This window comes from Protopterus annectens, chromosome 5.part1 (genome assembly GCF_019279795.1).
Source record: "Protopterus annectens isolate FY-2018-M chromosome 5.part1, PAN1.0, whole genome shotgun sequence".
Lineage (NCBI taxonomy): Eukaryota > Metazoa > Chordata > Ceratodontiformes > Protopteridae > Protopterus > Protopterus annectens.
The window spans coordinates 718304190-718327716 of NC_056736.1; the positions used below are offsets into that span (position 1 = coordinate 718304190).

The following is a 23527-nucleotide window of genomic DNA, read 5'->3' on the forward strand; positions in this document are numbered from 1 at the left end:
TAGCCTACAAGGGCAGCTAGGTTAGTACGTACCTATGAGCCTGTATACCTATTTACTTTGATTAACTGAGAAAGTCTTACTGGGCAGAAAAGCCCCTTTTCACCTGAGGCCTAGGGAGAAAAGCTCCGCAATAGTTATAGTAGAAGCAGTGCAGTTATTTGTACGCATTTACAGTCGTGATGTTTTTAGGCAGTGCTAAGGATTGACTAACACAGCTTAGCTGCACATTTAAATATTTCATTTGCTTAATTAATCAAAGGTGAGAATCAAACACTGTACCCTGTGTTTGTGAGGTAAACACCTTAATCATTATGCTGGTAGGTAGATGCTTGAGCTAGAGAGTTTCAAGTGCACAGTGGTAATAAAGAGAGGGTCTCCTTAATGCCTGGATTGGGATGGTGTTGGTCATTGTAACAATGTTGGATGAGAAGGGATGAAAGTGGGGAGTGATCTGGGCAGTTACAGCTTGAAAGATGGAGTATTCCTGAGTATAGTTTACAAACTGGGGAAGAGGGTATAGCAGAGGGATTACGGTTGGTTGAGGCAGTGGTAATTGAGAGTGACTTTTTACAATTCTGGGTGTTAAGCAGTGGAAAATTTGTGTATTAATTAGGAAGCCTTTTGATTTCAGATTTGAATAGGGTGGGTTTTATTATTTGTAAAATTAGGCAGGCATGGAGTTCCATATTTGGTCACAAAGTCCCTACAGAACGTTACCATGGGAGTTGTTGGATGGGGTTATAACAGATACTTGTCTGAGGAATGCGGGGTGCAAGATAGGAGGTGTTAGTTCAGTAATGGAAAGAGGGAGGGGCAGTGATGTGGGAGGTGCTAGTTGAGTATTGGGGAGAGGGAGGGGCAGTGATGTGGGAGGTGGAGTATTATACGTGCAGTTTTGAGCTGGATCCATTGTGATCTGGAGAAAATCCTCCTCGTGCAGGGACACATCCCACACCACTTACATGCCATGTCTTCTCAATTCTTTCATTCCTCCAGGTCTTTTGACGGAGGCCTTAGACGTTGCCAGGAAGCTGTCTAATTAGTCGTGCATATTTGGTTGGTCAGAACCTATTCTCAGTTTGGGTAAAGGAAGTACCTAGATGCATGACTAATCTGTTTTAATTGTTTGTTTAAACCTTTGATTTGCGGTTCATGATTGATATGCTAATGATTCAGTGTTTTGAACCATCTTGTTCAGTAAAAGTGAAGTTGACATCTTGGAAGGCTTAGTTTTGGTGGCCTTTACCTTCTCCACTTGGATTTTGAGTGCTTCATTCTCATTTGTAGGGAAGTCTGCATGCCATTTCACGAGTCCAACTGTAGTTTTTTGCCAAAAAAAGTTTCAAAGTTTTCTCTCATTCACTTCAGCCATATATCTGTTTTTTCAGATAGAAATGAATCCATTGTGAGGTGTTCATAATACGGATATTTATCACTGGCCTAAGAAAGGTGCAGAAGTTGCAAAGGACTAATGGTGGATTGTTAACAGCATTGTTTTCTGCTATAAGAACTGGTTGCTCTTTAGTTTAAATGCCGTTTCATCAGAAGCATCTCTGCTTCCAGTCCCTTTTTTAAGAATGCTGTGTGTTGGGCATTTGAGCTATGGCTACTAGGTTGTTGGCGCATAGCTTTACCAGTCCTCCTGTCCAGGAATCAAGCTTTATTTTGCATGTAGGTTTGAAGATGTAGTACCCCCAAGTTTACCTGTTTTGGGGCTTCTGTCAGAGTTTTTTTTTAATTTTGTTTGAGTTCTCATCGGTTAGCCACTGCAGTGTGCCCATCAAAGTAAAGTGTAATATATATATATATATATATATATATATATATATATATATATATATATATATATATATAATCTGCACAAACTAGAACTCTCGGTATCATTTGATATTTGTTAGGGACCTTTGTGTCGAGTACATAGTCTCTTGCCCTCTCCTCTCTCTGTATGGTCCTTCCATCTGCTTCAGGTTTTGTGTATCCTGAATGCATGATAAGTTTAGAATTTACTATCCCTGTGCACTTTGTCTGCTGAGTGTAGATACTGGGTGTGCACAACTGATGTGATCTACTGACTATATGATAAGAACTGTTAACCCTGCATATGCCCACTGAGCATATGAGTTTGACCTTTGAAATAATTGTGATAAAAAAAATGTCCTCAGGAAGTTATTCCAGACTGTTCTCCACTACAGATGTATCTTCCTTCCAAAAGATCATCTTTATGGAGAATATTCACTTGTGTTATTTTTGCCATGAATACTTTTGGTTACAGTTCTTGCAGAGGGCAAGACGTTATGGGTTCCAAAGTGTTCAGATTGCTGAATAGTGCTATGAGAGAGTAGCTGAATGAGGCAACTGGTAATGATCAGGTAATCTTTAAGAACACTGGAAGAGTACAAGTTTAAGCTCAACTGTTAAGTGCACCACATTGTGTGTAGCGCTCCACATTTCATACAGAAGTGAAACAGTGTTCCACTGCTCCTCTCCAAACAATGGTGTCACCTGTTCCTGTTCTATGATGTGCCCTCCAACTGCCGTTTGTAGTCAACTGACAGAGATAAAGGGGGCCAATCAGAGAATAACTTCCAGAGGAGAGGCAGCCAATCGGAAAGCCAGAAACAAGTCCATGGGCTCAGTACAGCCTATGAAGCCACTCTGAAGCGCAAAAAAGAAATGAAAATAACCTGCTGTCATTTTAATTTTCACCTCTTTAAATGTGCTTACAGCTAATCAGTTTTAGTGAGGGGGAGAAAAGATAGTAAACAGGGCTAAAGAAAGTAACTGCAGTGCTGGCAGTTACAAGGTACAGTGTAGGCGTGTGGGGGCAGTCAACCTCTTAGCTTAAGAATCGGTGACAAGGCAAAAATAACTGCGGGCAATGCTCCAAAATCAATGGGAGTTTTTAAATATTGTTCTTGTATACTTAGAAATTTGGTAGAATAACAGGTTTTGCAGTACCATGGATTTTTCTGAAGGATATGAAGTCTAAAACTCAATGTCCATTATTTAGTGACTTCAGTCCACAATATGTGAAGAATGTCAGAGGAACAGACCAAAATATGAGGGGAAAAATGGGGACATTTCAGCAAGGATAAGTAAGGATAGTCGAGAACATTGTGTATCTGTTTGGAGAGGGGAAAATTGGAGAGAGAATGCTTTGCACTGTGTGTGTGTCTGACAGCAGTGACTTTACCATTAACCATTATTACAAGTTCAGTATATTTTCATTCACTGAATTAGAATAAAACATCTGATGAGTACATTGTCAGTAAAGTGGCTTTAATTGCTGCCATGTGTGTATTTGTGTGCCTCTGCATCTGTATGACTTTTTGTGCCCAGCAATTAGAGCCACTTTCAAAAGTAAAACATTTAATTATTCAGTATTCAGTGAATTAAGAAATACATTTATGTCAAAAGCGAAGTAACTGCTCTGTTTGTACATGCTCGATTGTGGGTGGGTGTATTTGAGTTTCTGTGTTACGTGTAAGGGCCTGTCTTTGTGCATCTAAGTCTGCATATGTGTATATGTAAATGTTTGTGTGTATAGACATTATCATCTGTAACCTATATTTTGGTTCCATGACCACGGTACACGTGCCATGCAGTGGTGGAATAGGGTGCTCCACATTTTGACTACTTGGTATACATCGCTGTGGTCTGTGATCCGCATTGACCTCTTATTAAGTTGAGACGTATGTGTCTGAGTGTGTGCAGGAGTGATTATCCCTGGGAATAGTAACTAAGTAAATGGTCTCTGTTTTAAATACCTTTCCAGTACGAGTTCTGGTGCTGTCATCTACCAAAGCACTGAGGTTAACAAGAGAAAAAATGTTGATTACTCTTTCGTCATTTTAATAAGAGTTGTAAACTTTCTTTTCTGAAGTCCTAATACTGTTTAAATGCCTATTAAATGACAGTTCTGGAATTTTCTATAAGATCTTGAAAGTGCTCTCTAGAATGGAGCAGTAGTGTACATCTCTGCCTTGGAGTTTATCTAAGTGAGATGACTGTTTCAACCCTGGGCAAGGAACACAACCCAATTCAAGACCCCATGATCCATTTTATGTGGTAACACCACACTGTAATGTACACCCTTCTACTGTCTGGCAGTAATTTGGCCATATTTAAACATACTATCAGGTTTTAAGTTAAAAATGATTGTCCTTTCTAGCCCACAAAGAAGTTAAAAATGTACCTGTCAATTGTGAACAACTGTGTTGCTAGGAAGATGTACCTGTCAATTGTGAACAACTGTGTTGCTAGGAAGATATCCATCTGTAACACCAGCAGGATTATCCAGTGAAATTTGCTTGAGCTGAGCCAGGTCAGTAAGGTTGTTGGCACATTAGGTAGGTTAAACTGTCAGCCAGCTTCTAGTCCTCCATTTTGTTTGGTTGTTAATTTTATTATTTTTTTCTCTGGTAACCTTTAATTTTGTGCAACCACTGAAAACTTGTACTACAGAAATATTAGTAGACCTGGAGCTTGTATCGATCTTCTGTTTGTATTTTCAGCCCTTGACATATGTTTTTCTGTGTACGTTTAGTGCCTCTTTTCACTTCATCATGTATTGAATTAAGCAGTGCTTCAGCTCGACTGCTTTTCTAATTACTTGAGAAGTGCTGCAAATGTTTCATTATTTGCTAAATAAATGTACCTAATGATGTACTAAAACATAAACATTTCCTCTGCCTCATTACTTGGTAGCTACTTCTAGGTTGTGTGCATGCATGTTTGCTAACTAAATAAAACTAATGATATTCTGAAAACAGTAGTATTCCCATTGATCCGCTTTCTTAATTGGTCTCTGCATGTTTCTTGATCAGCTGGTGGAGACACTTGCGTCATACTCATCCCTGTAGACTGATCTGTAGTAAGGTGAGTTGACTTCTAGCATGCATGGTAAATGGTCATACACCCAGGGGACTATTTGTGGGAGGACACACTGTGCATCAGTCCTGGGTTGCCTAGCACTGGAACAGTAGAAGGGAAGTGGGATTTACTGCAGTTTTCTTTTGCAACAAGAGTATTCTCAAGAAGACAACTGACGGAAACAGAGTTGTGAAGTTTTACTTCAGTGCTTACAATGGCATTAGAACCATCTAAGCTGGAGTTGTTCTTCCAGAGAGATTCTGCACTGACAGAGTGCATGCGTATGCGTGTGGAGAGCCTCCGGCAAAAAAATGCAAAGCCGCAGGATGGCGAAAAGCTGCTGCAGCCTAACGAGCATGTGTACCGCCTGGATTTCTACCAGCAGAAGCTAAGGTTCCTCAAGTGGAAGGTCCAGCTGGAAGTTCCAGGAAAGATCACCATCACAGGAACCTCTCAGCACTGGACACCAGATCTTACACCGCTTATGACCCGCCAGCTGTTGGATCCCGCAGGCATGTTCTGGAGAAAAGAGGATGATGATGAACAGGCCGTTCACTGTATGGAGGCCGATGCCCAGGAATTTGGTGAGAGGATTGCAGAACTGGCAAAAGTCAGGAAAGTAATGTATTTCCTCATAGCCTTCGGTGACGGTGTGGACCCTAGTAATATAAAGTGCTCCACTGTATTTAAAGTTTAATCATGTTACTGTGTCATACTGCTACTGGACTCTGGACTTAGCATATTTATGAACACTGATCTGAAAATTACTTGCTTGCTTGAAACATTTTAAAAGCGGTGGTCTTTTTAGCTACTAGCTTTCGAAATTTTGAAGTAAAATCATGATTTTATTGATTATCTTGTAAAAGCTCAGAAAATAATCTTGTAGTTTAGTAATTGCAGTGTTTGCTCCATTCTGAAATCTGATGGCTAAACTATTTTTGTCTCTCGGGTGTCTTCATATTTTTTCTTCTTACTAACACTTTTTGTATTTCCTCAGAGTAAGCTGTCAGGTGTTTGTAGCTGACTGCTTTATGTGCTCTTCAAACTACAGCCAGGTTTTCCAGATTTGTTTGAGAAAATCTCACGCAGTTTAGTGTAAGTTATGACGTACACGATGGTACAGAGTTGTTCTGTTGCAGTATGCATTTCTTCCTTACACATGGAGTTCCACAGCTTTAAGGATGTCAGTTTACCAGCAGAAAGCAAGGCATCTTCTAAGAAGCTGAAATCCGATCTGAGTTCTGTTTGTTGGAACATCATTCAAGTTGGTCTGAATTATACAGCACTGAGAAGAAACCAAAGTGTCAGTAATTCTATAAACTGTTCATGTAATAATACATTAAAAAAGTCAGAACCAGTAGTCTTTCCTCCACTTCATTGTGACACATTGTTACACATAAGCCAGAAATAAAAAGTGTGGTCTCTAGCCACTGTTAGTATGTTTACTATTAAAATGTGGTTGCAGTAAGTGGGATAATTTTATGCAAGGGCATTTTATGACGGTTTGGAATGCTGATCACACTTTGTCATTGATAGTAAAACGGTTGCGTACTATGCAAGACATAATTGGGGTGGGTTTCTAGCTCTGTGTGCGTTGCTGAGAGCTCTTGAGTTTGGATTTTTCTCTTGAGAGGCACTGAAGGTCTTTTCCCAGAGCTATAGCTGCAAATGCTTAGCATTTTAAAAATGGACATAAAGGCAGCATTGTTAAACAGGTTAATAAGTATGCAGATGCAGCTGAAAAGCAGATAGCACAGGGCTGCTTTATACCAGTAGGCAATTTTAAAACCTTATGCACCGTTTAGTATTTTTGTCCACAGCTGTGTGTAACAGACCTGTATTATAACAACTCTTTTTCTGAACCTTTAACGACAGCATTAGAAAGATGATACTTTCTCTACTTGTAAACACAGATATCTAAGGTCCTGGATGTTAAAGAACTGCTTAAATAATTTGGATCTTTGGTTCCTTACTCTGTTCCATATAGAGTTGCCACTTATTAAATGTGTATGAAATAAGACTTAATTTCAGAAATGTAATGTGCTCACACCCACACGTCTTTTGTTCTTATCTTGTATGATGTTGCACTTTAGCCTTGACAACTAATATGGGAAAAAGTGGAATTCATGCTGGTTTCAAGGTCACCCTGCCAGTATCTAGTTATATTAGCTTTGAAGGAGTAGGGGATTTTGAAACACACAAGTGCCACACTATGATGCATTTCCAGCAAATGTGCTAATATCAAAGCATATATTGTAGTAATTTAGTGCAGTTTTGATGCCTCATATTTTTCTGAATACAAAGTTCATGCTTTGACATGACAGAGGGTTATGTCTGGCAACATTAATCATTAGAGGGTTAAATCCATGTCGGAAGCCCTTGCTTATGTTTATACTTGGTTTATTGGCAGGTAGAGGACAATTCAATGTACACTTTGTGTGTTTCTTCAGTTATTGAAGTTCATTGTAAATTAAACAAAGTCTGCATGTATTAAAGCAATAAAAACATTGCTTGCCCTGGAATTTTTACCATTCCCTGTTTAAAATCTGTTGTGTTCACTTAAGAATTTGTGCATGTTTTACTTAACCAGCCTGTTGCACTCTTCATTTTTATATGAAATAGACTTGTTTCAACTGCTTGATTCAGTACAGCAAATGGAATGAAGTTCCTTTAAATCTGACTACTTTTGAATTGTAAGGTGCTTCAGTCTAGCCAAATAAAGAACCAGTTAAAAAAACTTCTAAAGTGTCATTTCTTATTACACTTGTATGGTAAAAAAAATTAAGTAACTGTGTGTTTGTGCGTGCGTGTCTGTGTTCTGTGTGGCACAGCTCTACAGTGATCTGTTTATTAAGGTAAGCCCAATTCACTGACTCTCGTCTGTATGAGAACTGGCAACTTTCTTCAATGGCAGTGATTGCACTATCACTTGTGTACGTGTAAGAGGCTTTCGTCAAACTGCTATTAAAATGCATGTTTTTGATTACTGTTCACTTTTCTGCAACATTTGATAGCATTTAGAAAACTGTTTATACCTTTTCTTAAATTTTTTGCTACAATATGGCATTTGTGGTGGTTTTTGTATTTCTCCCCAGATGTCAGCTGAAAAGGATATTTTTTGACTTAACCCAATTTGACAAACTCTGTAAACAAAAGGAAAATAAAAAATATAATGTCTTTCGGCTTTAGGGGTCACCATAGAACGACTCCGGTCCACTAATGATTGGCAGTGGATTTTTTTACAGTGCCGAGTTGCCAGCCCGACACCCAACCTTCAAAGAAGGCACACCCATTCACGCACCTGCCTGCATGTCTTTAACGTCACTTGACTGCGGTGAGGACATGCAGACTCTGCACAGAAGGTGCTCGAGCTGGAGAACCTCTTGCTGTGAGGCGACAGTGCTAACTGCTGCACCACCACGGCAACTCCAAAAATAATAAAATAAAAAAAATATAATAAATTAAAAAAAAAATCATACTATTAGAAAGTAGCAGCAAGTCATTTCTACAAACCGTGCTTCTAGTCTGCAGCTGTGCCTAGGATCCTTGCCTGGTTAACAAGGGTAAGACTGTGTTCTACATCATTAGTAGTGTAGCCTTATGGGCGAGTTCAGTAATGTTGCATCTCACTTCAGGGGACCTCCTGTAGTGGGTTAACACTTGGTAATTCTTTCCTGTATCCCCTTACAAGGATTTTTCTTATTTCCTAATCCCTAATCCCTAATGCTTACAAGGAGAAACCTCCTTTAGCCTGCACTAACACCCCTGCACCTGTAGTACAGAGAGTGTGTGTCTGTGTGAAACAGTACAAAGTGGTTTGCAGTTATTTCTGAGTATTTGATCAGTTACTTGCACACTTTGAATCACCATTTACAATTCATCACTTGACTGCTCCTACCCATTAAGAGGTGTCTGACAGGGTAAGGATGAGCTGAAGGAACATGGTGCCTCAACAGCCTCTGGGAGGTAGTCCTCTTGTAGTTTAGCAGTCATTGTCTTGCTTAGGTCTTTGGGTGTGTATGAGTTAGATTGCAGAGGTACCTGTCTGTCTCCCACTATAGTAAGTGTTTCCCAAATATCCATTCCTGCTTCCATACACGCTCAGGTTACTCAGAAAGAGAGGCTGATAGCTTAAGGGATCCCTGATGTTGGTAAAGGACCTGACTGTGGCCTTGTGGGTGCAGTTCCTTTAACATGTCCTTATCTCCTAAGCAAGGAGTCCCTCACTGCTGAGTGCATGAAAATTACTTAAGGAATTGCTGCAGTCATGCTATTTCCTGCATGATGATGAAGGCCTGCTCAGTTCAGTGTGGCGAATAACTGACTGAATGTGGGAGACCACACATCAGAAGGTAGTTCAGTCTAGTGGGAGGCCAGTGACCAGCATAGCTTTTGCTGTATATATTTATTTGTACCCCATTTAATATGTGCACCCTGTATTCCACACTGACTAGTCATCAGTACTACTCCCTACTTACTGAATGGCTTCTTTTCCAGGGTCTGCTTTTACATTATTAGATCCCTCTGTTAGAGACCGGAGGGACAGTGAGCCCTCTAGTCTCTTCCCTTTCTGCTCCCCCAAGAACATTTCTTTTAAGGAACTCTTTCATGATAACAAAGTACATAGAGTTATTTTGTGCCCTGATGATTATAGATCAATTTTAGTATCATCTCCGTTGTATTTCAGGCCAAGAGACATCCTGACTTAAGTCCTTCGGTCTGCTAAGAAGCCTGATTATTTCTGTCATCCACCAAGTGTCTGACTAGTTGTCTTGGTAGGTACTTTAAAGTGACTTTTTTTCTGATTTTATTTTAAACAAAGTAGAATGATTTTAGTAATGCTGATTGTGATAGCGTTTTAGACAAATAGGGATATATCTGGCAGTTGTATACAAAGCAAGCCATCTTGGAATCACCTTGATTTGGATATTTGGCTGACTAGAATTACTGTAGCATCTAAGTGTTTTTCCCTCTTGTGCTTAAATGTAAAATGCAGTAATTGGCGCAGAACTTGCACTTACAAACATGAGGCAGAACTTGCTTTCTTAGAAATGGCAGTTATATTCAGATGAACCTATTATGATACACAGACCATCAAGAATAGAGCTGTTTGATTATTCTGTTAAGAATAAGAATCATTGTTTAAATCAACTATTTTAAAAACTGAATTGCATTGTTTGCCACTTAACGTCAAACTGCAGCTTTAGTGAGATGCTTTTTCTTTTGATTCCTGTAGTAAAGGTTTCTTGTAAATCAGTTCCATCAGTTCACTATTGCAGTAATTTGTGCATCCGAATTTTAAGTAAATGAGTGTACTGACAATTGAGTGCCACTTCATTGGTAAAATAAAAAGCAAGCAAAAGGGACAAACCATTCTGACCACCTTGCTACTACCAGATGAGCACTCTAAAGCTGTTGTCAAGTATGGTAAGAAGGGTTGGTCTTCAGCTGGCATGACCTTTGTTACTTGCTACTATGTGAAGGACCAGGCCACAGAACTGTTAAAAATGTCAATGTAAGATCATGTGACTGCACATTAGTTGCCATGGATGGAGCAGTTGCTTCTGTGATCCTCCATGTGATTTTTTTCTCCACTTTGCAGAAAGAGCTTTGACAGAGGATTCCAGATATGTCCATCAGACATGTCATTTTTGAAAATCCCAGCCAAGAAAATCACAAGGGACCTGCAGAAAAATGGTAGGGTTTATTTCTTTGTAGAGCGTATACGTGCATCTTCTCCACCCTTGAGGCCATTTCAGCCTTCCGCAAAAAGCAAGGTAGGTGTAGTGGCATTTCCAGAGCACTGCATGGTTCTCGAACCAAGTTCTTTGAGTATATGAGGGGCTTTGTGCTGTGGCACCTTAGCTGTCCTAACTTCCCAACTGAATGATGCAGCAGTTTTGACCCAGGTTTAGAGAGCTGTCATCCATGACAAGTAGGTCCTGGGCATAGTACATAAACTACACTTGTTGGAATTAATTCCATCTCATCTTGCTCTTATGGAACAGTTTGGCAGAGGGGGGTTAGATTGGTTCCAGTCACCCCCCCCCCCAAAACCGGGTGATAGAACAGGGAAGAGAATAATCAAGGAAGAACAAGGAGAAGGACTTCACCGCTACCATTGTCTGGATGTAGAAAGTCTGGGGATAGAGGGAGGGAGGTGCACACCCATTCTAGATCCAGTTTCATTTTTCATATTGAATATGATACTTTGCATGCTTGCTATGAGGTTGCTGCTTTTATTGTAAGAATTCTGAATAGTGGCACGACGTGATGAATGCCTGTTAGCACATAAGAATGTAGGAACCTCACTTGGCAATTCAGTTGTTTCTCCACGAAACGCCAGCAGTTTCATTACAGGATGTATTGTTCTGCTCATTCATCCACCCCGAGATTTTCTTTAACTGATTTATTTTGACAACAGAGGTCTTGTGATGTAGGGATCTTTTCCCAAAGCTAGATGACTTCTAATAACCTCTTCCTAGATTTCATTATGGTAGAATGTGCTTGGGGTAATTCCCTGCTCCAGCAGCTGATTATTTGAATCAAAAGAGTAAGTTGTTTCTGCTCCCTGTACAGAGCAGAGTCTGCAGTGGAATGGTTCTCGACTCTGTTGGAACTTTGCTGTGACGGACAGGGATTGGAAGCTCAGTAATACCCTACCGTTTCTTTGTACTGCAGTCAAGATTCACATCTGCCTCTTTTTCCCCAGGTGCTTTTTCTACATCTGTCTGTTAACCATTTCAACTCCTTCTGTTGGAATTGAGCCTGTTTGTCCCTTCATGGTGGATCCAATCAAGTTCCTTGGCCTTGACATCTCTGGTGGCCTCTCCTGGACTGTTAATTCCAATTATATAGTCAAGAAGGCTCAACAGAGGGTTCACCTTCAGAGAAAGCTCAAATAGGCCATGCTCCTACTCTCTGCTCTTACCACTTTTTACAGGGGAGCTATTGAGAGCATCTTCACTAGCAACTTTATAGCACAGTTCGGCAACTGCACAGTTGCTGACAAGAAGAAATTACAGAGGGTGGAGAGGGTGGTTAAACTCTTGGGCACAAACCTCCCTTCTATTCAGGGTTTTTTTCTGAACACGAAAGAGAACATACAAAATACTAGCTGATTTGACCCATCCGGTCCACAACTGGTTCTCACAACTTGCGTCTGGAAGAGGAGGTACCGCAGCTTCCGCTGAAGGACTACCAGATTCAGGGACAATTTGTGTCCTACAGCTGTGAGACTTAACAAGGACACCAGCCATAATACCTGATACATTGAAAACTTTTTCTTTTCCCACTTAATCCTGCTGCTCTGAGCAATTACTGCCAGTATTACTATTACACAATATGATGGCGATACAGAGTCACATCTAAGGTTAACAAGTGCAATACGGTAACTAAACAGCTACTATTCAAAAGTCTCTAGTCTCTGTCTTAACGGTGAACGGGTTTGTTGGTGGGTATTTATTTATCATTGGATAATGGGTATTGTGTGTTTTTGCAATGTGAACTACCTCTTGCATGTCATACGTGTTATTTTCTTTCTTATGTTGTTCTTTGATACCTAAACTAATGTCTTTCGGCTTTTCCCGGTTACGGGTCGCCACAGCAAAACTCCAGTCCGCTAATGATTGGCATTGGATTTTTCCGGTGCTGAGGTGCCAGCCCAACCTTCAAAGAAGACACACCCATTCACACACGCACCTACCTGCATGTCTTTAAACATCACTCGATTGCGGGGAGGACATGCAGACTCCAGACAGGAGCAGCTCCAGCTGAGAATTGAACCGAAGAACCTCTTGCTGTGAGGTGACAACGCTAACTGCTGAACCACCACGGCCTACTATGTTTCAAAGAAACGTTAATGTCATTTAGGACCACACAAGTGCAGCCTAAATGAAATTGCAAAATGTCAGCTCGCGAGAGAAATTTAGTGCAAATAATATAGGTACAGTGGTATCATGTTGTAATCTGATACCACTGTATCTATATTATTTGCACTGCATTTCTCGTGAGCTGACATTTTGTAATTTCATTTAGGCTGCACTTGCGTGATCCTAAATGACAGTAACGTTTCTTTGAATCTAGACTCAGTAGGATGGGAACTGTCCATAGGGATTATCATTCTAGCAGACTTTTGGGGGGGTGTCTGTAGTCGGCTATCAAATTAAAATATCAGCGAACGGCTAATCGAATGTTAAACACCAAACATGGAAATTACCGAATAAGCTCATCTCCAAAAATATCATTGAATGGCCGTAGTTGGCCAACAACCAGGAAGTACTGTGATGAGTAAGGTAAGCTAAAAAAAACCTTTTATAAATGTGACCTATTCCCCACTGTAGTGTGATCTTGGAGTTGGTATGTATAGTTAGGGGGGTTGTGGTGGGCACAACCTCCCATCTTGGTTGATAAGGTGTTTTTATGAAGGTCATTTGCGGTGTTGGCCACATGTGGCCATTCAATATAATTTTCAGAGCTACAATTGCTCAGTAATTTGCATGTTCAGTGTTTAACGTTAGATTATTAGCCGGTTGCTGAGATTTTAATTTGATGGCTGAACATAGAAGCGACTTTGGGGAGTATATGCTCTGACTAGCTTCCCGGCAATGACTGCATTTATTTCTCTAACCCTGCTTCTGATTGGAGGGGATGAGCTGCCCACACCACTGTGGGGATTTGCAGTGCCATCCCCCTGTGAGTGTACCCTCCATTACACTCACTAATGAGGGCTTACCAGCAGGAGTTGGTTTGGTGAGCCAAGTGCTTGCCATAGGACACACGCACACCAATTCCACTCCTCCCCCTTTGGGGGGATTTAGGGCTATGTGCATTTTGCTGTGCCCCAAACTTCACCAAGGGTGGACATGACCACCCTCCTCTGCCAGTGTTTTCAAGCCTCAGAGCTACTAATCAAGCTCACGTCATTTGGGTCATAGTCTGGGATTTGTACCACTATCCATAGTGTGCTGGCAGAATTAAGTAATTCTTTGTCTGCTATGCCTAGTGTCAGCTGCATTTGCTAAATATTTGAGCTGCCTGCATTTGAGGATCCTTCTAGGAGGGACGCTGGTTGTCATTGGTTACCAAGTCATTAGTTTCATACTTTCTTCCAGTGTCTGTAACCTGTTGCTGTTCTTTAGTGCGCAGTGAGTTTGGAACCTGTAACTTGGAAATACCTTTTTTCCCTCGCTCTGAAAATGTCTTGTCTCATCAGTGTTTTTTTGAAGACTGGTGGACCCATTTGGGGTTGGTGGTGATTCATAGTCCAAGAATGTATTGAAGTCGTTTCCCTTCATTCTTAGACTTTCCAGCTTTTCAGTTTCAGATACGAGCAGAATCTTTAATGTTGGGCAGTCAGGCAGTATCTTGGTACTTGTAAAATGAAAGCATTGTCCTTGCTTGTTACAAGTTAAGCTTGTGCAACAGGGAATAGTGATTTTGGTTGCGTTCTGTTTAATCTGGCTGGAGATTCCCTTGGCATTTGCTGAAAAGGGTCATCTCCCAGTGTTCTCTCCTGTCTATCTGATGAATCTGGGTATCTTGGGGCAATGTAGAAATTGCCTCATGTGCACAGACAACCCTCTCCTCCAACCACCCAACACTACAACCTGTGAGAGATGCACTTATCTAGCCAAACTGGAGGTAAAGCTCTCCCCAACCAAGACCGAACTTGACATTCAAGAGGAGAAGGTAAACACTTGCACCACACTTATCACATAGTCTCACTAAATCTACACCAAAATCTACACATAGAAACACAAAAACATTCGCGGAGGCTCTCAATAATAATCTGCCCAAGCAACAGAGACCTCCAAAGCAGAAACATAAGCAACTTCCATCCCCAACACAACCTAAATGACACATAGCCCACAGACTGTGTGCCACTCAACAGCAGCCAATAAGGCAAAACAACGTATCCAACACACTAGTCTTAGGTGACTCTATAGTCAGGCACACTGATTTCCCACTCACCAGGCTAAACAAGGAGAAGGTTACTGTCAGCTGCCTGTCGGGTGCCAGGATCCTCCACATAACCCACGCACTCTGGTCACTCCACAACAAGTACAAATATGACTGTCATTGTCCATGTTGGTGTGAATGACCTGAGACATACCTCCCTGGACTACATGGAGAGACATGGAAGAGCTCTCCGATCTTGTAGCCCAGGCAGGTATGACCCTCGCCCTGAGTAGCATTCTGCCATCGCCCAGAATGATACCGCAGTACAAGGACAAAATAATTGACTTCAACAATTGGCTGAGCTTCTGGTGTCATTCTGGGGGGATCCAGTATCTGTCTGCTTGGCATGACTTGGTCGACTGACCACAATGCTTTGCCAGAGATGGCCTGCACTTGTCGCCCCTGGGATTCCAGATACTGGCTAAGTCTCTTGCCGCCCCTATAGTGCCTTTTTTAGGCAAGGTTCAAATGACAAATTCACCACCGTAACAGGAACAGTTAAGCAAAAACTGAGGGTAATGCTACTCAATGCTAGAAGTCTAAATCTCAAAATGCGCTCACTCGAGGCACTCCTTAAAATGGAGAACATCGATATCTGTGCAGTGACTGAGACCTGGTTCAAGGCTCCAGAGAGCACCCCTGCACTACCAGGCTATAACTCATACCACACTTTTCGGCCATGTAACCTGGACGGGAACACTAAAGGTGGAGGTATGTCCATATTCATTAAGGATATCCACATCTCCAGGCTAGTTGCTCAGCATAATGCATCTGAGGTTATCCAAGTGCAACTAACTCTGGGTTAAACTGCAATCCAAATTGTAGCATGCTACAGATCCCCCACCATGCCCCAAGATTCCCACTCCTGTTTTCTTGATTTATTGGAAAATATTAGGGTTCAACCAAACACCCTAATAATGGGCGATTTCAACTACCCCACCATTAACTGGGAAAACTACTCGTGTACCAACTCCTTCACACAACGCTTTGTGGAATTCATAAACTCCAATGCCCTGGATCAACTTATCCACACCCCCACCAGGGGCAACAGTATCCTAGACCTAATCATTACCAACATGAGTGACCGGTGTTCCACACCTGAAGTCAACTCCTCGGTCCGATCCGACCATAAGCTAATCACCCTTGATATCCACATCCTGCCCCCACCCCCCATTAAGGAAACCACGGTAAACAATTTCTCCAAAGCCAACTTCATGCTTCTTAAGACAAAAGTGGTGAACTTCATGACACCCATGCAGATGGACAATACAGTTACGACTGCTGAATCCTACACAAATGCAGTCTATAAGCACTTGCACGAGTGCATGGATCATGCTATCCCAAACAGAACTAAGACGCTATCCTCCAAAAAAAAGGAAGCCAATCTGGTGGTTCCTGCCATAAACAAACTGTACAACAGAAGGAAGAAATTGTTGCAAAAGAGAGTAAAATCTCATGAGTGGAGGAGCTCCCTGGTCAGCCTCAGTAAGAAGCTGAGATCTCTTATAGGATCCTCCAAAGCTAGCTACGAAAACAAAATTGCCACTGATTTATAAGGACAACCACAAAGCATTCTATAGCTATGTCAAGAATCTGAATGGCAACACCCAGATCTGCTCTGAGTTACAGCACAACGGCACAAAAATTACAGAACCAACTGATATTGCCAACATCCTGGCAGATAGGTTCACTGCTATCTTTATCCCCCCCCCCTCACCCCCTAAAGGGCCCATATCTATACAGGAAGAATGCAGAGTCCCTGTAATCACAACTACGCAGGTAAAAGCTGCACTCTCTAAAGCCATAAACACAGCATCCATGGGTGCCGGACAACATCTCAGGCTGCATTTTACACAAACTGCAGAATGAACTGGCTCCCCACCTAAGCACCATGTTCAATCATAGCCTCACATCAGGCTTTGTGCCCATAGAATGGCGTACAACAGTTATCCCACTCCACAAAGGAGGAGCCACCACTGATCCCAGGAAGTATCGCCCTATTAGCCTGATGAGCCTGGTCTGCAAGGCCATGGAACGTGTCATCATGGAACTCCTAAACAAAGACATTGGTAACCTCCAAACTCTGTATCCCACCCAGTTTGGGTTTGTGAAAGGCAGATCATGCCTCCTGAATCTGATCGACTTCTTTGAGGCAGTCACCAAAGCTGTAGATGAGGGTAAGGTGGTTCACACAGCCAATCTTGACCTCGCCAAGGCTTTTGACACCATCTCCCATTCTGGAATTATAGCTAAAACTCACTAAACTAGGTATAAATCCCTACATCACAAGATGGGTTGCCAACTGGCTCACTGACAGAGAACCCACACTGTAAAAGTTGCACACACCAAATCTGACCTCAAACCAGTGACAAGTGGAGTACCACAGGGTTCAGTCCTGGGACCTCTCCTGTTTGGTATCTCTTTCTCTGAAATACAGGTTAACACAGAAGGCCTCTGGCTAATGAAGTTCGCAGATGACTGCAAACTAGGAACCGTAGTGGAGTGCTCAAATGATGTGAAAATCCTACAGAAGGGTTTTGCTGAGACAGATGCCTGGTGTCAGAGCCATGGCCTCAATGCCAAAAAGTGCATTGTCATCCTCTTTGGTAAAAACTCTGTATCCAAGAACTACTGCATAGACAGCAGTCTACTTAACACCAAATGTGTGATTAAGAGACCTTGGGACCAAGGTGGACAGTAGTCTGTCCTTTGATAGTTACATCGCCACAGTAGTCAGGAAGTCCTTCTACGTGGCACACCTCCTCATAAAAGGGTTCTCATCCAGGAAAAAAGAGATCTGTTCCCCTCTACTCGACATTCATTAGACCCATTATAGAGTACAACGCTCCTTTTGGAATGTACCTCACAAGACATCTGCAGCAGCTGGAAAGGCCACAGAAGTACCTCACAAAGAGGATTACTGGTCTCGTACAGATGCCCTACACTGACTGTCTCAAACTCCAGCTTTACTCCGTAGCATAACGCCTACTCTGATGTGATCTCTGCTTAACATATAAAGCTATGTCAAACCCAGAGCTGTTGGACATATACTACACCTAAAGAAATCCCAATCCCTCTGAGCTATACGGTCTAGGGACCTAAACCTGGTCACCACAATAAACAGGACATGTTGGAGGGATAGATTCCTGTCCCACAGACTTCCAATACTCTGGAACAGCCTGCCCATCTATGTCAAGCAAAGTTCTTCATTAGCACTCTTCAAGAAAAATCTTGATGAGTGGATGGGAAATAGGAAATTCACCCCAGGTATCACTTCTGTGTGTCTGCTCAACAGTGGCACAGAAAAATAACTTTCTTGGGTGGCGTAAGCCAGGGCACCTTTTTGGCTAGGCTTACGTAGGCCCTCGGGCCGATAGCCTAGTACCTACCTATGAACCTAAAATGGGTCGTGACCCAGTTAGTTTATTTCACTAATCAAATGCTAATAAATTTATCAAATAAAATGAAATATCTATCCCTTCTGAATCTAAACATTTGATATATCTTTTGTTTTAAAGGCCTTGGCTTGTGTTTTTTTTTTCTTGAAAGCTAGAGAAGACGTAGCTTTTCTGACTTAGTAGGTCTTGCCATCCAAAAACGAGACCTAGTATGATTAGTGGCAGCTAATTTGTCATAAAGGGCGAACCACTATTGTCTGCAAGCTTGCCTTCTGCAGCAATGGCCGTCAGTTTCCTGCAGGTCCCAACACAAATGTAGAAATTCTTGTCCCTTCCAAGAAGGCATGTACAAGGCCTGCTTAAAAGGCAAAAAGTACATGTGGCTCTTCATACGAGTCATCGTGTTTCCCTTTCTGCTCTAGTTAGTAGATTTGCAAACAGGAACATCTTTTAATTATTTTTGTGATGCTTTGGTCCACAAACTGACCACTTACCCTTCTGAATATGCCACTGACTCATCTAGTCCACATTCCCAAATGAAATCGGCATGCCACATCACTCCTTGGAAGAGCTCACCGGTTTCCATTATGGGATACCCTTCAGTAACCGCATATGTCTGAGACGTGATTGGAGGTTGTGTGATGGCTGGCTTTCCCTTACAACTGGCTGAGAGTTTCCTTGTATGCATTAATATCACCCATGTGATCCTGCATTTACAGCATACACTGTGCAAAGGGACAGGCTGTTATAACAGTTCCACACAGCTAATCACCTTGGTCTTCAACAGGGGGATGTTGCCCCACCATGGTGCTCTGAAATGTTCAAAGACTGTTCTAACTGTCCTAGATTGCTTGTTAGGCCGTGGGGTAACTATGGCACGTGAGCTGTCCTTTGGTCACTCTTGTTCTACCTGTCCCAGCTGTCCCAGCTGCCCTGTTAGGCTGCAACTCCATTACTCTTGTCTTACCTGAGATGCCTTTGTCATAGTTGGCTCTTAAAACCTGCTTTGCTAGCAGAAATATTTCATATTATTTTAGTCAGGTTTTTACTTGCTTTACTTTTAAATCTTCCTTTTCTTTCTGCAGTAATTGAAAACAAGCCTGTGGGACTGCAACATCTATCCATGTCATTTCTGAAAGGGAGTATTCATTTCAGATCCCCATGAAGAACAAATCTTCATCTTGGGACTTTACCTTTGAGCAACATGCTGTTCCTTTCGCACTTCACACCCTGCGTTTTCATGGAATAAGATGCTGTTCCCCAGGGATGAACTCCTCTCTCCTGAAAGTAGTCTCCAAGCATTATTTCACCATTTTGATTGCCTTCCAGTCCTTTTTCTAGAAACCCAAGAGAGAAGAATGCGTTCTCTACATCCTTAGTGTTAATCACAAGCTTTTAATTTATTTATTGTATTTAATTATTTTTTATTTATTTATGTATGTGTGTGTTTTAGGGAACCCAGAACAGAGCTGAATGAATCTCCTCTGCCCTCAATATCTTTAGTACCAGTTTTGGTTGAATCTTGAACGTTTAAAGTGTCCAGTTGTCAGTCTGCTTTACCTTTGGTAGGAAGGTCCTTTTGTTGAAGTGTCTCTGACACCATAGGGGCAGTTGATGTTTACCTGATGTGGCTAAAGTCAATGTGTATTACTAAGGTGATTGCTTGTAGTGCTTGCTTTGGTGTTTGTGACATGGTCAGTTAATGGTGGGATGGTGTTTGTACCTGCTTTGGTGTTTGCTCCATGGTCAGTTAATGATGGGATGATGCTTGTACTTGCTCCATGGTCAGTTAATGGTGGGATGATGCTCTTACTTGCACCATGGTCAGTTAATGGTAGGATGGTGCTTGTGCCATGGTCAGTTAATGTTGGGATGTGCAATGATGGTCTCAGAGAATCAAGGTTCAGAATATCACAGCTGAAACGCGTACATATCAAAATAATTGAAGCACATTGTAATTTAATACCACTCACAAAACTTTGTGTAGGGGCTACATCCCATCTGCTCCCCATAACTATGGGAGCCCTGCCCCACACACTGAAAATAGACTGATTCTGAGAAAAGGGAAAAATTAAAACAAAAATTACCTGTTCCTCTATTTCTGAGTTGCCCACCCATGGAGATACTATCAGACAGCATATGTGACGAGGGAGCAGTAACTGTAGTAGAGTGTTGGTGTAAGATCCTTGTATAATGATACACAGCACTTACAAGTATCAACAAAATGTTACCCTGCAAATGGCCGTTTTCCTCGGTGCATACCTCGGCCAAGTACTTGTCTATGCATGAGCAGTAGGGCATCCTTCGTAGACTGTCTCGTCTGTGTTTCACACCCTCAGTGTGCCTTGGGTGTATAAGATGACTCCTTCTCATTTCTGGTTTTGGTTTGCTGGTTAGGGCTCTGCCCAAATAGCCCAATTCAGAGGGTCTCTCTGAAGTAAGCTGTAGCAGATATGTAATGTTTATTGTATTAATATTGTGAGAAGTTCTGTTTGCAGTTGGTGCCATTTCCCCTCCCTGTGCATTAGATTTCTTGCTGTGTTATCCTGTCATCTTGGGCTCATCTTTAAATAAAATCTTTGTTTACACACACATTCATGTGTTTTGTATTTTTTGCATTTTGGACAGTTTGCTTGGGAGAGAAGGGTGTTGGTCCTTTTGTGGGTGCATTCACTTAATCCAGGTGCAGGGTCACCAGCATGCCTTAGAGGAATGTGCCCACATGAGCATGGTAACTTGATAAATTTAAAAAGCCTTGTATGAAGACACAGGTTGTACCCATATATTTTAACTCCGTGCAGAAAGCCCTCATGGGGATTATTTTGAAACATTTGAGAACTGGTGCATCTCTTAGGTACCCGGTAAGAAAAGTCTTTGATGATCTTGCATGTCTAGCAACTTGTCAGTTAGTCATTCAAGTTTTAGGTTACTTAATAACTTGGCCTTTTGTCCGAATATCATAAAAAGGTGAGAGGCATAGGTTCATAGGTTGGTACTAGGCTATCGGCCCATACAAGCCTAGCCATAACAATTCCTTGGCTATTTCTTCCCACACTATTTACTTCTCTGGACCTCTGTCTAGCAGGGTGACTGGCGTGATCCCTGGTGTGAATTTCCTTTCTCCCATCCAATCATATAGGTTCATAGGTTGGATATGGGTTCATAGGTTGGTGGGGAATGTCACTAACGAAGTAAAAGGAGAGGTACTATAGGAGAAACTGTCCAAGAAGGAGATATGTCACAAGTGAGATGACTCTGGGTATGGTGCCAAGATCAGTACTGTTAGCATGTCTGTGTCTTATGTCATGGCCATGTTATTTACATATGCTGAGGTGTGCAGTGTGGACAAATGAGTATTAGCCAGGCTTTATTACAAAAAATGAAAAGGCAGTGTGCTTATCCATTGGATATCTAGGAGAAACATTCATGCTAGGAGGACAGACCCTGAGAAAGACAAAGGAGGAAAAGTATGTGGGAATCGGTTCTTCTGTGGACCAATTACTCAGGGAACTGTGAGAGTCCATCAGAAATCGGGCATGCATACTTGTAAGCTAAACTTGTGACCCTGATGTCACTGTCTAAAGACTTGCTGACGCGTCCCTTTGAATACTCTATTTGCTCGTAACCATGCTGATTTAGTAATCGAGAATATATGGTAGGAGAGTTGTAAATGCTAAAAGAGGTGGAGCTTAGATTTTAAGGAAGGATTTGGCTCGTTTACAGTGTATGAAAGAGGAAAGGTATACGAGACAAATACAGCACGTTGTGAAAGTGCGGGAAAATTGGAAAGCAGGGAAGAGAGAGGTGAGGAAAGGAGCACATGGAAGCTGTAATATGCAAATTTCAGGCCTAACATGAAAAAAATTCTGGTACGGAAAGTACGACAGGACTTTGGAGTGAATTGTTAGCGAAGATTGTAGAGCGCAAGTCAACAATGAAGTTCAAAGGTGATGGAGACTGATAAACGTAGAAGAGGAAAATAGACTGGCAGCTGCACCCCTTAGAAGTCGGTACACCTTGTGTGTTCTTTCAGCAACATATTTGCATGTTTTCCCATTGGACTGTAGTGTAGGCCTATAGGATAAACCATGGCACCATGAGAAGGCAGTATCCCTAAGCAGTTTCAGTACAGACTTTCTTTACTGTCGCATTGTTTGGTACTACAGGGCTACAGCTTTAATGTTCTTAAAGGTGGATATTTTAGGATGAGTGCAAAAGGCCTTGTGCTCACAGAAAATATACCACTTTTACACACACAAAGCTGTGGCATAGAGGGAGGGAGGCTATGGTCCACAGGAACCAGGTTCAGCTGGTGGCCCAGGCACTGGAGGAGTGGACTGGGAAGGGGAAGAACGAACAAGCATTTGCCAGCTCATTTCTCCCTTGGGGGTCAGAACTTGACCACATTCCCCTTTAATCCAGTAGAGACCGAGGAATTAACGGGAAGCCAGCGGCTAACAAGTGAGGCGCAGGGTAGCTTGAGGGGTTTTGTCACCCATGTGAGTGAGTGAATCCGCTTGCTGCACCTCTTGCATTTTGACCCTTTAAATGCTTGTTGAGGAGCATGTGGGAGGGAAGTAGTTTGGGCTGAGCAGGGAATTTCCTGATAGGTACCCAGATGATGGCTGTGGAATGGTGCAGCTTTCATCCTTTAAGGGGAATAACTGGTCAGACTGTCAACCCCTTCAGGGAATGAATGGGTGATAACCAGTTTGGTTGCCAGACATTTGGCAGGCTTGTGGAAAAACATGTAATTAAAAAAGTAGTCTCCAAGAGGTTTACGTATATTTAATAGCAAGAGGCAAAAATGTCAGCAGGCAAGCAAATCTGAGGTTGCACTAAATTAATCAATACTTCGTTACAACAGACTCTGTTCAACACATTCCTAAAAGCAATTATTTGGCCTATTAGAGCTTTAGGCTTAAATTGCAAAGACTGCTGGAACCCTCTACCATATAACAGGTCTTGCTCAACCCTCCCCCTCCCTAGTAATAAAGATGCAAAGTCATTTTCATAATGGAAAAGGAAGTGTCTCTAGCAGCAACATTTGAAGTCTAGTGTTAAAGTAAAAATAGACCCAGCTTGTAAACCCATACAGAGTAGAGAGCAAACTGTAAATACCAAAAATGTTTCTTTTCTTTTTTTGTAATTGGTGACTACCTGGTTAAAAAATAAAATGAATACCATGCTCATAGGTGTTTGTAAAGAACGTGTCGCTATCCCTTGCTTGATATATTAGATCTGCTCTGCTCATTCCAGCAAAACTATTACCACTGCCAGGGAGAAGAACCAATAGT

The 23527-nt window shown here is 41.9% G+C and overlaps 2 protein-coding genes across 2 annotated transcripts in view; both read left to right on the top strand.

The window, feature by feature from the left end:
* The window catches only part of CAPN5 (calpain 5), an 808497-nt gene that overhangs the window by 323138 nt on the left and 461832 nt on the right, over positions 1–23527 (top strand). The gene's annotated exons all lie outside the window — the stretch shown is intronic.
* On the top strand, positions 5055–7588 carry LOC122803621 (olfactory marker protein). The gene has a single exon (XM_044073348.1). It carries the CDS (start codon positions 5087–5089, stop codon positions 5567–5569), a length of 483 nt encoding a protein of 160 aa, XP_043929283.1. The 5' UTR covers positions 5055–5086; the 3' UTR covers positions 5570–7588.